General features: G+C 42.7%; 2 protein-coding genes across 4 annotated transcripts in view; both read left to right on the forward strand.

The window, feature by feature from the left end:
* The window catches only part of LOC118400438 (uncharacterized protein KIAA1671-like), a 30,782-nt gene extending 24,939 nt beyond the window's left edge, over positions 1-5,843 (forward strand). For all 3 annotated transcript variants that reach the window (XM_035797315.2, XM_052473679.1, XM_035797316.2), the window contains 7 exons: positions 447-562; positions 2,731-3,031; positions 3,129-3,285; positions 3,556-3,689; positions 4,067-4,260; positions 4,490-4,579; positions 5,114-5,843. In XM_035797315.2, coding sequence (XP_035653208.2) covers positions 447-562; positions 2,731-3,031; positions 3,129-3,285; positions 3,556-3,689; positions 4,067-4,260; positions 4,490-4,565 — 978 coding nt within the window. In that variant the 3' untranslated portion in view covers positions 4,566-4,579; positions 5,114-5,843. The remainder of the gene's footprint in view (positions 1-446; positions 563-2,730; positions 3,032-3,128; positions 3,286-3,555; positions 3,690-4,066; positions 4,261-4,489; positions 4,580-5,113) is intronic.
* A 3,796-nt stretch (positions 5,844-9,639) lies between these two features.
* Positions 9,640-15,243, forward strand: LOC118400440 (beta-crystallin B3-like). The gene is made up of 6 exons (XM_035797317.2): positions 9,640-9,996; positions 10,927-11,008; positions 11,773-11,891; positions 12,155-12,287; positions 14,513-14,655; positions 14,799-15,243. The coding sequence occupies exons 2-6, from the start codon at positions 10,934-10,936 to the stop codon at positions 15,037-15,039; spliced, it is 711 nt and encodes a 236-aa protein (XP_035653210.2). The 5' UTR covers positions 9,640-9,996; positions 10,927-10,933; the 3' UTR covers positions 15,040-15,243.
* Positions 15,244-16,028: the final 785 nt, after the last annotated feature.

Genomic DNA, 16,028 nt, shown 5'->3' on the forward strand with positions numbered 1-16,028 from the left:
CTCCAATGCTTCCCACAGTTGTGTCAAGTTGGCTGGATGTCCTTTGGGTGGTGGACCATTCTTTATACACACAGCAGTGTTGCAGTTCTTGACACACTCAAACCGGTGCGCCTTGCACCTACTACCATACCCTGTTCAAAGGCACTTAAATATTTTGTCTTGCCCATTCACCCTCGGAATGGCACACATACACTATCCATATCTCAATTGTCTGTCAGTCTATATCATTGAAAGAGTTTTGTACATTCAGTGTACATCATACAGGTATCATACATAGGTCAGCATTCATGGAATGCTCCTTACATTAGCATTATATCGGCCCTCTGGGCAAAAGTGTCAGCTGAGTATCGGTATTTGTTCTACTCCATGCAAAGTTTCCCTCTCCATGAAACTTACCTACATTTTTGATATAATGGTCCCTCTCTGTTTTCTCTCCCCCCCATCAGGTTCAGTTGACGTGTTATGTGGGGGCAGGAGAGGGACGTGACACAGAGTCTCTGATTGGTGGAGAGCCAGACAAGCAGTACGGGGGCTGTGACACGAGACTGTCTGAGGATGACTGGTGGGTGCACTGCAAAACAGGGGAACCATACATGAGTCCTATACCACTGATAAATATAGTAGGGTGCAGCTCAATAGTCTTAAGTAGCTCCCTCTCCTGGTCTCATCTCTCCTTTACCTGCTCTGATGTGAAAAGATAGGATACGGGTGTATCTTAATCATCTTAAGTAGTTTCCTTACCTTGCCTCCTGTTCTTTGTCTGCTGTGATGTGAAGAGACAGGATAGGACAGGGGAAAGTAGTTTGGCTTCTTCTGACCTCTGCTGGTTGATTAAACACATCACAGGGTAGTGTATACCGAACAAAAATATAAAGCATCATGTAACAATTTCAATGGTTTTACTGAGTTTCATTAGGCCCTAATCTATGGATTTCACATGACTGGGCAGAGGCGCAGCCAATCAGACTGAGTTTTTCCCCACAAAAGGGCTTTATTACAGACAGAAATACTCCTCTGTTTCATCAGCTGTCTGGGAGGCTGGTCTCAGACGCTCCTTCAAATCTTGAGATGTCTGTGGCATTGTGTTATGTGACAAAACTGCACATTTTAGAGTGGCCCTTTATTGTCCCCAGCACAAGGTGCATCTGTGAAATGATCATGCTGTTTAATCAACTTCTTGATATCCCACACCTGTCAAGTGGATGGATTATTTTGGCAAAGGAGAAATGCTCACTAACAGGGATGTAACTAATTTGTGCACAAAATCTGTTATTTCAACTCATAAACCTGGGACCGACATTTTACATGTTGCGTTTATATTTTTGTTCAATATGTCGTGTCTTTGGCATCATTAAAATGAAGACTGTTATTTTATCAAATCAATTCTAGGAAGTAATAACTAGGAAGTCGGGGCACCAAGGAAAATATTCAGATTACAAAGTTATCATTTTCCTAATAGAACTTTTCAGGTTTTTTAATATCTGATCAATTAGTATTCTAATTAATTAATTACTCCATCCAAACGTCATAAATTGTTGGTAATCTGCACGAACCCAGTCTTCACTATGAATCATCCATACATCAATTGTCTCAATCATGTATTTATTAACTAACTAAATAATCACAGAAATGCATTAACAAACAACAAAGTAGATATGTTTACAAGGAAATGATATGGGATATGCCCTAGTGGGCTAAACCGATATTACGGCTTGGTGGACAAAAGGGAAGTGGGTGTAGACTGAGAAATGTGGGAATTACGCAAATGAGTCACTACACACTTGATAATTATATTAATTGAAATGCTAATCCTTTGCACATGAATGCTCACTCATTCTACTCAAGCCTTAGCTCCCTCTGTGATCGAGGTACTGGTCTGCTGGGAAATTCCCAAGGTGGGGGTTATATCCAGAACCGTAGGAGAGTTGCTGTCCCATGATGCCAGATCAATGTCTGTGCTCATGGGGCGGGCCTTAGTTAAACTCCAAAGGGAATTGGAGTTTCCTTCATTAAACAGTTTAAAATCACATTACATAATTTCCTAGTTTTAAATGTTTAGATGCAAGCCTCACAACTGAGACTCTTGTATAAACAGAGTTATGGTAATGTGACTGTATTGTCTCTCATGAGATTCACAAACATTAAACGAAATGGACCGGTCGTAGCAGGATTCGTAGCTGGATTCTCCCCCGACCATGTACACATTTTCCAAAACATGGACATTGTTTAGTTACATTACATTTAAGTCATTTAGCAGACCTTAGTTCTCAAGTTCTGTGATGTGGAAGTGGTTCCTTTGTTCTCCTGTGAAACTCACTTGCTATACTGCATGGCCATGAGGAGAGAGACTCCTCTAGGAATTTATGACCTGCAATAACAGAGCCTGGGTGTAGGGGGAAGAGAGAGGTGCTGAGAGAGAGAGAGAGAGAGAGAGAGAGAGAGAGAGAGAGAGAGAGGGGGATGGTACTCGCTGTACCCAAAGAGGACCACGTCATGACAAGTATATAAACAGGCACATCTCCATGGTTTGGTATACCCACATTAATTAATGCAGTACCGGTTCCCAAGTACCCAAATACTTTGAAATTACTTTTACTTGTCTATGTATGTCACCTTTTTATTCATTTTTTTTACAGACTAAGTTCAGATATTTTGCCCACAAACCTGTATCCGTTGAGTTTTTGGAGTTGAATGATGTTGTGATCTCTTTTGAATTTCCCACATCCTCAGTCGGCAGACAACAGAGGACCAGATCTCACCTGTCATCACACCAGTTGAGCCTAACAGTACGTCTCCACTAGAAGAAACAGAGGACCAGATCTCGCCTGTCATCACACCAGATGAGCCTGACAGTACATATCCACTAGAAGAGACAGAGGACCAGATCTCGCCTGTCATCACACCAGATGAGCCTGACAGTACGTCTCCACTAGAAGAAACAGAGGACCAGATCTCGCCTGTCTTCACACCAGATGAGCCTGACAGTACGTCTCCACTAGAAGAAAATGAGGACCCATTACCCTTTCCTGATGTAAGTCAAGGCTTATCTGGTACTTTCCATTATGCATGCAAGCATTTACAGGCAATACCATACTTGATTTTGCTTGTTCCTTTGTGTGTGCATACAGATCTCCGCCCCTCTATTGGACACCAGTGTTCTGCGTGCGAGGGCAGAGCTGAGGAAGAGTCGACGAACCCGCCCCACTCGAGCTTTCCGTCAGAGCTCTACCACAATAATGCTTGAGGAAGACCCGGTCCACGACTGGAGGTTCTATGACTCCTCAGGTTAGTAGACAATTCCAAATCAAACCGTAGAACTGACCTTCCCCATGCACTGTAGACCTGAAGGGATCGTATAGTTCTAGGAAAAATGGTAATAGCTACACCTTGCTTTCTAATAGCCTAGGTGGAAGTTCCAATATATATTTCATACACCAATCTCATATTTTCAGATACACACAAGTGGCTAGAAGGTAGGGGTTAAGGATTATTACAACCATCCCTCATGTAAGGTCATTCACACAAGGCCAACCATCTGTTTTGCCCCTTTTGCAGATAAGCTAGACTCTCTGATACGGGGGGATTGTGCGTCTGGTGAGGAGCAGCCTAGAGGGAGGGAGGTTTGTTCACAACCTTCCCAGCCCCAGAGAATAGCCCTCTTCTCTGGAATGGACCCATCTGCCCTCAAGGTACATGCTCTCAGCACCCCTATTTTACAACCTGAAACACTGTGTGCTTCCCAAATGCCACCCTTTTCCCTGTGTAGGGCCCACAGGGCTTTGGTATAAAAAGTAGTGCACTATATAGGGAAGGGATATTCAAATCCTACACTGGAGGTCTGAAATAGTGCTGGTTTTCTGTTCTACCTTATAATGAATTACAGCCACCTGGTGTCCCATGTCTAAATCAGTCCCTGATTAGAAGGGAAGAATAAAAAAAGAATGGAACTGGCTTCGAGGTAAAGATTAGAATTTGAGGGATATAGGGAATAGGGTGCAATTTGGGATGTAACCTAAGGCTGAAATATGACTTGTTCATATCTTAAATGTATCACTGTCTCTCCTAGGCCCAACTGAAGAAGCGAGGAGGTGGTGGTGGAGGAGGAGGTGGTGGAGCCGGTGGAGGTGAAGGAGTAAACACAGACCGTCAGACAGACAGACTTTCCCCTTCCCCCTCTCAGCTCTCCCGCTCTCCAAGACATTCCTCCTTCCTCCCCGGGATGTCACGAGTGCTTCCCCCTGTAGGGAACAAAGGTGCAGGGTAAGTTTGCTCCCAACATGCTGCTCTTATCTTACTAGCATAAAACCACAAGTTATTTTGTATTTTTAAAATGTTATTCAACATGAAGCAACAAAATGTGAATAAGAAAAAAAGAACAATATGATATAACAACAAGCAATGCAGATGACATAGCTAGCTGGCGACATTAGTTCGCTATTAGCTACAATAGTTAGGCAAACCGTTTGATCTTTGTTTGTGTGGCCCTCAGGGGGGACAAGTCTCCTTCATGGCTGCAGGAACTCAAGTCTAAGAAGCGCTCAAGTCAATACAACAGTGAGGCCTAACTGGGCAGAGCAGGGTGAGGGGATGGATCCAATTTTACACCAAATATTACAAATCAAAGTCCATATCTGATCACATTCCCCTTCTATCCACACCTTAAAGTGATAGTTAACTCTAAAGAAAGCTTAACGTTTGTTAAAGTGATGCTCCAGAACTTTTGTGTAATTTCAGTCATTAGTTTTGAAAGTGCTGCTCACTTTGGTGTACCATGTGCCAGGTCGCAGTTGCAAATGAGAACTTGTTCTCAACTAACCTACCTGGTTAAATAAAGGTGAAATAAATAAAAAAATGTCACCCAGTTGTGTACTACATCATCTATGTTGTATGATATGTTGTCCTGCTAAAAAAAACTTTGCAATATGTATGATATGTTAAGAATCCAATTCGTAAAATATGTTGCAAATTTGTTGTGCTTAAGATCGCAGACTACATCTTTAAGTTTGCAAATTGACAATGTCAGACACACTTTGATTTTGGAGAGAAATATCACATTAAAATATGCCCCCTATCTGTGTCATGTAAATAATATTGTATTTATGTTTATCTCTAGGAGATACCATTGACAAGGAGATCATTCAACTGCTACTGCAGTTGCTGCCGACAAACACAGCTGTGGGCTGGACTCCAATCATGTACCTTTTCAAAAACACATTTTTTTAATGAATGAACTATGCAAGACAATGGAGATGCATTGGATACTTCCCTGCGTTGTGACCACCTTTTTCCACTTTAATATTTCACAAAGGAACTATGAGCATGTAGATACTTTATTTGCAACACACACACACACACACACACAAACACACACACAGACACAGATGATTCGAGGAGTGGACTCAAAATGCCATTTTCTGTTAATTTGCAACATTTGCCTCTTATCCCAGGCCACTGTATTTTCTAGACTGTATCTCTCCATCCATCCATACTTGCATTCCAGAGTCACTTGACATAATTACCATGTGTGTTTAGGTCATGCACACAAATATCCACAATACCACGATGTTCACAAACTACTTGAATTGTACATGTTTTGCCACCTAGCCATGAACTCTCTTTCTTTCTCCATGAATCTCTTGTTTTGAACTAACCCATCTGTTTCTCTGCTCTTATGTTATGTACTCACTCGCTGCTCGGATGAGCTGCTCTTGATAAAAGTATCTGCTAGATAAATTGAAATGATCTCTACTCTATCCAAACAGGAATTATAATTGTTTTGGTTCCGTTCCACTGTTCTGACCAGCAAAATAAAGTTCTGAACCGGTTCAAACCCCCAAAAAGTACCAGTTAATATGATTATTTTCTGTTCTTTTTTAAACCTACTGTATGAAATTGTCTTTTTTTTTTTTACATTTAGCTCGACATTAAATTACTTCACCAATCTGTGCATACAGAGCAGCTTGCTATAGTTGTTTACATGTGTGATGGAAAGAGTGTAGGGCAGAGAGATGCGACTGAAATTTTGCAGGTGGGGAGATAACAAGAGGGTGGAGGAGGCTTGTCTTGAACCACTGGGCATCTTGTTATGACATACATTATCTGAATTAAGCCCACAGAATTATACCTACGGAGTAGCGGCTTCTATGGAGGAACTTTGAATATCTTTGAACTTCAAAACTTAAATACGGCCTCTGCAGAAGTCAGGGCATTCATACCTCTTGCACTTCGCAGAACAGTGCAGAGCTGTTGTGAAGGAAGCAGTGAGTTTGTGTTTATACAGGACCTCACGCCCCCACCTACCGTCAACCAATCATGTTAATGGGGAGCTATACAGAGCCCTCCACATTGTTACAACATTTGGGAGGTGCACAGTGATGTGGTACAGAGCTTGATTTGGCCTCTGCATGTCTCCGGAAGCTCTGCATTGCGTCACACCATCCATACGAGCCTCCAACCACATTTTTGGATCAAGCATAAATTGTCTTTTAGTAGGCTACATGCTTCAGTGGGAGGTAGCGTACACACGCTGGCAGGCAGACACTGGAAGAAGTTTCTGAGTGACAGAGGGAGGGATTTGTATAGGAACTTTACTGCATTTTTCTGTGGGACTGCTAAAAAAAAAAGTAAAATAACGTTATTAACAATATTCCCATGCTTTGAAAATAACAGTTCAGCTTACTTTTATTTACTCCAAGCATAGATGGGACTCATGAACATGTATTTTATTAGGCATTAATCAAGCAAAAACATATATTTTTCTTATTGTGACAAGCCATCAATGAGATTCAAACCTATAATCTTCTGTTAGTCCACTGCGCCACCAGGATGGAGCTAGCATTACATGTTTTTTACACATCCAAAGCTGTTCATTTTAGTCTATTCAAACAGACCCCATTTAAATGGAAACAAGCACTCATTAAGATCAGGTGTGGCCAATTAGTGGACGTGGCCAACATACCTGAACACACTTAACAAGATAGAGGATAAAGAGAGCTTTGTTAAAGCTGAGAACAGAATGTATGTTTTTAAATAACATTCTTAAAACAATTCTATGAAAGTTTCTGATTTTTATGGAAAGTTTCTTAACATTCTAGGAACAATTTGAGAACATGGCTTTAAATAGAAACCGGTAGAAACATTGTTTCTTAAATATTTGACAACATTCCCAAATGTCAAACCAGTTGGAGAACGTTCCTTAAAAAAAATATTCTATAAAATGTAACAATGTTTGATATTTTAGGATACATTCTCTTAAAGTAATAAAATAGCAAGAAAAATGTTTTTTTTTTGTCAAGTTCCTTAAATGTGCTGAAATTTTTTCACAGCTAAGCAACTATCCTGCGTCATTCCCAGAAAGTTGTGGGAAGGTTGTATGCAAAATAACCATAGGACAACCATGCTCTCACCAACCTCAAAGACCCAGCTAGCACATTTGGTTCCATGGAAGTTGAGGGAATGTACGTTTTTGGTTTCCCATTGGTTCTGGGAATGAAACCAACCGTTTCTTGACTGGTAAAACAAAAAGCTTTTAAACATTCTGAAAACGGAAGTAAAAAGGTTGTCTGTTCTGGGAACGTACATTTTTAGGGTGCAGTGAGGTTCTGAGAACATTTTACTATGGTTTCCTGAAAGTTTTCCTGGGAGGTTTTATGAACGTTCTGAGAACAGAAATTATAGGTTATTTGAAGGTAATTCAATTCAATTTTGAGAATGTTCTCTAAATGTTGTAAATGTTTTGAATTAAATGTAAAGGTTACTGATCTTAATGAGTGCTTGTTTCCATTGAAATGGGGTGTGTGTAAAAAAAACTGAAACAAAGCTGTTCATTTTAGTCGATTAAAAACACACCCCATTTCAATGGAAACAAGCACTCCTTAAGATCAGGTGTGGCCAACACAGGTGGGATCAGGTGCAGCCAACACACCTGAACATGCTTAACAAGACAGAGGCTAGAGAGTGTTTTATTGTTAGAAAGTTCTTTGAAGGTTACTTATGTTTTCTTGAGGTTTTTATGGAAATAATTCCTAATGTTCTGAGAACATGACTTTAAATAGAATCATGAGGAAACATGCAGAAAACGTTATGCTGAAGTACTGAAATTCCCACAGAAAAACGTTGTTTCTTAACGTTCTCTGAACATTCTGAGAACATGACTTTAAAAAGAACCATGAGGAAACCTGTATGAAACGTTTTGCTGAAGTACTGAAATTCCCCTGAAGAACATTGTTTCTTAACGTTCTCGGAACTATTTGAGAACATTCTCAATGTGAAACCAGTTGGAGAACGCTCCAAGAACATTTATAAAATGTTGATGAAATGTAACCATGTTTGAACTTTTAGGAAATACCAAAGTTGTGGGAAGGTTGTATGCAAAAATAACCATAGGACAACCACGCTCTTACCAAGCTCTAAGAAACATATAGTTCTCAGAATGTTATGCCCTAGCAAAGGATCACTATCCCCGTCGCAAAGGATCACTAACCCTGTCTCAAAGGATCACTATCCCAATCTCAAAGGATCACTAACCCCATCTCAAAGGATCACTAACCCCGTCTCAAAGGATCACTAATCCCGTCTCAAAGGATCACTAACCCTGTCTCAAAGGATCACTAATCCCATCTCAAAGGATCACTAATCACGTCTCAAAGGATCACTAACCCTGTCTCAAAGGATCACTAACCCTGTCTCAAAGGATCACTAATCCCATCTCAAAGGATCACTAATCACGTCTCAAAGGATCACTAACCCTGTCTCAAAGGATCCCTAACCCTGTCTCAAAGGATCACTAACCCTGTCTCAAAGGATCACTAACCCTGTCTCAAAGATGTTAATTCTCTCAAAAATGTTCTATGGAATCGTTTGTTTCTTTAATGCTATGTTTATTAAATTCACTGGAATAATAGAAAACACACAAAAATACACTCAGAGATACAAATACGGTTGGCCCAAATACAGTAAGAAGCATTATTTTGAGTGGCACCATAGAATGTTTCTGACACCTACACCTACCGGTCTATATTGGTTGTGTGCAAAGCGTGTGATAGGAGCATGTTGGTTGCATGCACCAGGTGATAGACACCATCATTACTCTATTGCAAGGAAGGGCTTCTCCAGATTCCCCCTGGAAAGTGAGCTTGTAAAAATGTCCAGTGCATCAAGGGAGGTGTGTAAGATGATTTGCATGTTGTTTGCATTGCTGTTTGCATGGCAAAGACCAATGTTTGACTTGGATCCTGCTAATATAGAACTGAACCATGTACTGCCACCTAGTGCATAGGACAGGGTGGTGTTAAGAGTAGGTAAACAGTGTCACACACAGATTAGAGAAAGAGGTGAATAGAGAGAAGCAAGGAGAGAAAAGGGGTAAGAGGTCAAACAAGGAGGAGGAAAGAAACTTAAAGGATTAAGCAATGGCTGAAAATAAGAGAGGGTGATGAAAAGGATGAAAGGAGAGAAGTAATGGAAATGCACTACGGGAGAGTGAACGTGGGAGAAGATGAAGGGGAGTAAATAGAACAATAGATAGGAGAAAGAGAGGGAGAGATGGCGGGGTAGTGGACCCGCAGATGGATGGAAAGCTGGACAGACAGACATATGGGCAGCTAGGTGTGGCTAATAGTGCTGAGTGGGGTTGATCTCTCTCAATCCTCTTGGCTCGCTGTCTGTGTGTGCCCACCATCGGGCCACTGGCAGGGTGGCAGCATGAGCGTGGTCGGCCCGGGTGGCAGCCCTATTGAGGGGCAGTGTGATGGACACAATGCAAGCGACAGACTTGCTGCATCAACAGCATCCCCATTCCTGTTTTTTTTGCTGCAGTGTGCCATTTATAAACCATAAATACCCCCCCTGGCCCCTAGTGCCTGCTCGCCAGGCCTCAACACTCACACGCCCTCATACAGAGTGAGAAAGAGAGAAATAAATCAAATAAAAGAAAGAACAAGGAAAAACGAAGAGAGTGTGCCTCATACGTGGTGCAGTGAAGCACAAGCCATCCAGGTAAAAACAGATCTCTCTCTTTCCTGACCGTCTGTCGTCTTGTGCTGCCAACAACTCTTGCTGTTTTCAATTATCCCTATTTATTGCTCTCCATAACCCTGTGTGCACTGTTGTTTTACCTGGAATTGAATATGTGTGAATGTATCAAATGCGATAGTGGAAAAGAATATGTAATATAGTGAGCTCCAAAATAATTGGGACATTGACACATTTTGGGAGTTTGGCTCTGTACTCCAGCACTTTGGAAATATAAATTATACAATGACTATGAGGCTAAATTGCAAACTGTCAGCTTTAATTGTAGGGCATTTTCATCTATATAGGGTGAACCGTTTAGAAATTACAGCACTTTTTGTGAATAGTCTCCACCATTTTAGGGCCACCAAAAGTATTGGGACAAATTCACTTATGTGTAATAAAGTAGTAAAAAGGGAAATATCTGGTCCAATATTCATAGCAAGCAATAAATGTGAATAAACATTTGTTGGATACATTTTCTGTTTGTTTTGGTTGTGTTTCAGATGATTTTGTGCCCAATAGAAATTAATGGTATATAATGTATTGTGTCATTTTGGAGTCACTTTTATTGAAATTAGAATAGAATATCTTTCTTAACGCTTCAACATGAATGTGGATGCTACCATGATTATGGATAATCCTGAAGTGTTTAGAAACAGATTCTATAGTTATTTACAATGAAAGTAACTCCAAAATGACAATACATTATTGGAGTATTCGTGCACGCAAAAACTACAGTATTTGATTGCACTCGAATGCCAAATGTGATACTGGACAATGCCAGAGGCTTGCTGATCTTATTGGCCAGACCTAAAGTGACCACGGCACAGGCCACCTCTGAGTTAGCTGTTATAGTCCCTGTTGCCATTGTGTTAAGTGACTGACTGTGTTTGGGAATGTTTTGGAATGTAGAGGTAAAATGTCAGAGCAGCAGGGTGCACCGGAGCAGCTAGCAGCTGGGAAGAGCCAAGGAGGGGCAGGAGCCACCTATAAGGTGGGTGTAGGGTGAACTTGCAAGGTGGGTGTTAGGCAGAAGCTAATCCTAGAACTGCAACTTTGGGGAAACTTCACCCGAGAGCTACAAGGTCACTGGACTTTTAAAAAATATTGTTATGTCCTAGTGTTCCCAGGGTCCCACTTTTATGAAGGGTCACTGATACCATGTATTTACAATGAAATAAGCAAGTACAGAACAATTACACCTCACTATACAGCACATTGTTAAATTAGAACTGTGCAACTTTGCAGTTTGTGCTAATGTTCAAATTGTTGTTGTAGGGCCTCCCGGGTGGCGCAGTGGTTAAGGGCGCTGTACTGCAACGCCAGCTGTGCCATCAGAGACTCTGGGTTCGCACCCAGGTTCTGTCGTAACCTGCTGCGACCGGGAGGTCCGTGGGGCGATGCACAATTGGCCTAGCGTCGTCCGGGTTGGCCGATGCACCAGCGACTCCTGTGGTGGGCCGGGCACAGTGCGCGCTAACCAAGGTTGCCAGGTGCACGGTGTTTCCTCTGACACATTGGTGGGATGCGTGCTGTGTTAAGAAGCAGTGAGGCTTGGTTGGGTTGTGTATCCGAGGACACACGACTTTCAACCTTTGTCTCGTACGGGAGTTAGATAGTAGCTACTAAAACAATTGGATACCATGAAAAAGGGGTAAAAATAAAAAAAAGTTATTGTTGTAAAAATACATGTGATTGTTTATCTTATTTTACACTATGTATTATTACACTGACCTGTGCCTCTCCCTGGCTTGCCAGGTGGTGTTGTTTGAGTTCGAGAATTTCCGTGGGAAGAAGGTGGAGCTGTCTGCAGAGTGTAAGGATGTGATTGAGAAGGAATGTGAGAAGGTGGGATCTGTCATTGTGGAATCTGGACCGTAAGTGTCAATGATTTTGATTTCATACATTACCCATGATGCCTCATTCGTAGCCACTTAATGTTTACCTGTCTCTCCACTGACTGCCCTTATTTAATTCAACCTCAGTCTCTAGACAATTAATTACATTCCTATTGAAATACATACAGTATATACATTTCGATCACAATTACAGTTTTTACCAATTACCTTTCATTTATTATCTCACAACTACCATTTATGTACAAACAATTGGTAAAGTGCAATTACGTTTGTGTACTCAGCTGGGTAGCGTTTGAGTGCCAGGCATTTGGCGGGGAGCAGTTTGTCCTGGAGAAGGGCGAGTATCCTCGTTGGAGCACCTGGACCAACAGCCAGACTAACAACTACCTGCTGTCCTTCAGGCCACTCCAAGTGGTCAGTATGTCCCTGGAATTATAATTACAATCAGAATCAACTTTATTCACAAAGTATTTACATGTTTCAGGAATTTGACCTGGTGAAACGCTGTACAATAAACAGAACATACAGAGAGAATATAGACCAAATCATTTACACATAATCTACATACAGTATATAAGGATGTTAGCCTACTGACCTTAGCAACCCACAGTGGACAGGCATCCAGCTGTCATAAGATAAGACTGTCAAGCTATATATAGTCTCTCTAAACAGACGGTTTGCGTCTGGCAAGGTCGCTCCTACCAGGTGGCGAATCGCATCTCTGCATGTCTGGCAGACATATCAGTGTGGATGACGGATCCCCACCTCAAGCTGAACCTCGGCAAGACGGAGCTGGTCTTCCTCCCGGGGAAGGACTGCCCGTTCCATGATCTCGCCATCACGGTTGACAACTCCACTGTGTCCTCCTCCCAGAGCGCTAAGAACCTTGGCGTGATCCTGGACAACACCCTGTCGTTCTCAACTAACATCAAGGCGGTGGCCCGTTCCTGTAGGTTCATGCTCTACAACATCCGCAGAGTACGACCCTGCCTCACACAGGAAGCGGCGCAGGTCCTAATCCAGGCACTTGTCATCTCCCGTCTGGACTACTGCAACTCGCTGTTGGCTGGGCTCCCTGCCTGTGCCATTAAACCCCTACAACTCATCCAGAACGCCGCAGCCCGTCTGGTGTTCAACCTTCCCAAGTTCTCTCACGTCACCCCGCTCCTCCGCTCTCTCCACTGGCTTCCAGTTGAAGCTCGCATCCGCTACAAGACCATGGTGCTTGCCTACGGAGCTGTGAGGGGAATGGCACCTCAGTACCTCCAGGCTCTGATCAGGCCCTACACCCAAACAAGGGCACTGCGTTCATCCACCTCTGGCCTGCTCGCCTCCCTACCACTGAGGAAGTACAGTTCCCGCTCAGCCCAGTCAAAACTGTTCGCTGCTCTGGCCCCCCAATGGTGGAACAAACACCCTCACGACACCAGGACAGCGGAGTCAATCACCACCTTCCGGAGACACCTGAAACCCCACCTCTTTAAGGAATACCTAGGATAGGATAAGTAATCCTTCTCACCCCCCCCCCTTTTAAGATTTAGATGCACTATTGTAAAGTGACTGTTCCACTGGATGTCATAAGGTGAATGCACCAATTTGTAAGTCGCTCTGGATAAGAGCGTCTGCTAAATGACTTAAATGTAAATGTATGTAAATGTATCAATGCTCCAGCTAAAATGTCTGTACAAGTTGGACATCAGTTGGGACAGAGGCACGGGTGGATTTAGTGATTTGGAGGCCCCAGGCAGAGGCACATGTTTAGCCCTGCCTACTGACACGTGTGATTTATTGGGAGAGTTGTTTGTAAAAAAAATATTTAAAAAAAAGTTAGAATTTTTTGAAATGTCAGGCAAAAGCCAACAAAGACAACATCCTCCCCAGACCTGTTTCCTATAGGCTTATATTGCTCCAAGGTTGGCGATATCTGAGACTAGTCAAGCTAAAGGGTATAGAACAAAACATTATTCTGTCTATAAATAGCCAACTTATTTCTAAGTAGGGTTGTCAACTCTCCCAGTTTGGCCTAAAGTCTCCCGGAACTGACCTTTACCTACTGGTGGATGGTAATGTTGAAGGCTAAAGTCTCCCGGAACTGACCTTTACCTACTGGTGGATGGTAATGTTGAAGGCTAAAGTCTCCCGGAACTGACCTTTACCTACTGGTGGATGGTAATGTTGAAGGCTAAAGTCTCCCGGAACTGACCTTTACCTACTGGTGGATGGTAATGTTGAAGGCTAAAGTCTCCCGGAACTGACCTTTACCTACTGGTGGATGGTAATGTTGAAGGCTAAAGTCTCCCGGAACTGACCGTTACCTACTGGTGGATGGTAATGTTGAAGGCTAAAGTCTCCCGGAACTGACCTTTACCTACTGGTGGATGGTAATGTTGAAGGCTAAAGTCTCCCGGAACTGACCGTTACCTACTGGTGGATGGTAATGTTGAAGGCTAAAGTCTCCCGGAACTGACCTTTACCTACTGGTGGATGGTAATGTTGAAGGACTTTTATAATCTTGTATAATAAGCTTGCAAGTTTGGTTCAATCTCCAGTAGCTACCATCTTTCAAACTAAACACCAACTAAATAGCAGTGTGGAAAACAAAGCATAACCACAACCTGTTCTGATCTGTGTTTCTCCAGGACAGTGCAGATCACAAGCTCCACCTGTTTGACAAACCAGGTTACGCAGGGAGGAAGATGGAGATTGTGGACGACGACATCCCCAGCCTGTGGGTCCATGGCTTCCAGGACTGTGTGGCCAGTGTAAAGGCTCTGAATGGAACGTAAGTTCAACACCTCCACATATAATTGAGGTCAGCTAGGTTACAGCTAGGTTACTGCAAGGTTATCTATCATGCAAGTGTGTTTTTTTGTGTTCCATAAATGTGATTATGACTTTATGTTCCTTTTCCCCTATCCTCCCTAGGTGGGTGGGCTACATGTTCCCAGGCTACAGGGGTCGCCAGTATGTCTTTGAGCTTGGAGACTACAAGCACTGGAACGACTGGGGAGCCACGGCGCCTCAGATCCAGTCCGTCCGACGCGTGCGTGACATGCAGTGGCACAAAAGGGGCTGCTTCACCGCCCCTTCCCCGGCCCCTGCCCCGCCCCCTGCCCCCACTCCTGCACCCAACCCCACACCCCCACCCACCGTTGGCACCAGCTGAAAGACAGTGGCTGTGGCCCCAGGCTCCCTAAGAAGCCAAACCCGGGCCACCCAACCATCCAGGGCTCCACTGAGTCTCTCCTCATCACAGAGGGCCACCAAGAAACAACAAACTCGGAAGTGAAGTGACCATCACGGACTTACCTATGTGTCTGGAGTGGAAATAATAAAGGCTTTGACCCTGATTTGGTTTGATCCAACTGGATGAGATTGTGTTGTTTTTGTCTTTTGCTCTGAAAACTTCTCTGACGTTGTTAGAATAATATTATTTTGTGTGCCATCGCCATACAATAGCAGAAATATTATTTGGTTTAAAGTACTTTTTATTACAATATACTGTAGCCCCATTATTAGAATGGATGTAGGGTAAAACACTGAGCAGATGGTAATATGGAACCAGAAGACATCAATCTGCATGGGAAGTTGAGAGGAGTGTCGAGGAGAGGTCAAAGACGAATTAAAACAATCATGTTTATCACCATTTAAAAAAGTATACACTTTCACCCAACAAACTTCAGGTAGACTACGAGACATTCCATTGTGAGGAAGGGTTAGGGCAGGGATGGGCAACTACAGTCAGAGAGGAAGAGACCAAACTCGGCGGAAATTCTGTCTCCATCCATCAGGTAGCGTTTTTTTTAGTTTCGCCCAACCAAGCTAGGAATTCTTGTATGGAGGACAATGAGTGTTGAATTTGGTGAACAACAAAAAATGAATGGCTTATTTTCTACTTGAGGTTTATTTAATCTAATATATGTTTTGTGTAATGCTTAAGTTGTTAAAAGTGTACTGATATAAGTAGGACATGTGACATCCCAGCAACTTTGAGAAAAAAATATTTATATCGGAGTTGTCTCGAGATGGCTATGTATATTCATGGCATGAGGCTGGTAGCATAGCGTCTCTCTCCAACAACCCTCATTGAATATTCAAAAAAGGATTACAATAATGAGATGTATCCACCAATCCAAAGAAAGGATAGGTGGGAGC

Source organism: Oncorhynchus keta, chromosome 21 (genome assembly GCF_023373465.1).
Source record: "Oncorhynchus keta strain PuntledgeMale-10-30-2019 chromosome 21, Oket_V2, whole genome shotgun sequence".
Taxonomy (NCBI): Eukaryota; Metazoa; Chordata; class Actinopteri; order Salmoniformes; family Salmonidae; genus Oncorhynchus; species Oncorhynchus keta.

Bases quoted from the DNA above. Each gene is read 5' to 3' on its own strand.
- LOC118400440 (XM_035797317.2), top strand. From the start codon at position 10,934: ATGTCAGAGCAGCAGGGTGCACCGGAGCAGCTAGCAGCTGGGAAGAGC. The intron at 11,892-12,154 runs GTAAGTGTCAAT...TTGTGTACTCAG, and splicing joins GTCATTGTGGAATCTGGACC to CTGGGTAGCGTTTGAGTGCC. The intron at 14,656-14,798 runs GTAAGTTCAACA...TATCCTCCCTAG, and splicing joins GTAAAGGCTCTGAATGGAAC to GTGGGTGGGCTACATGTTCC.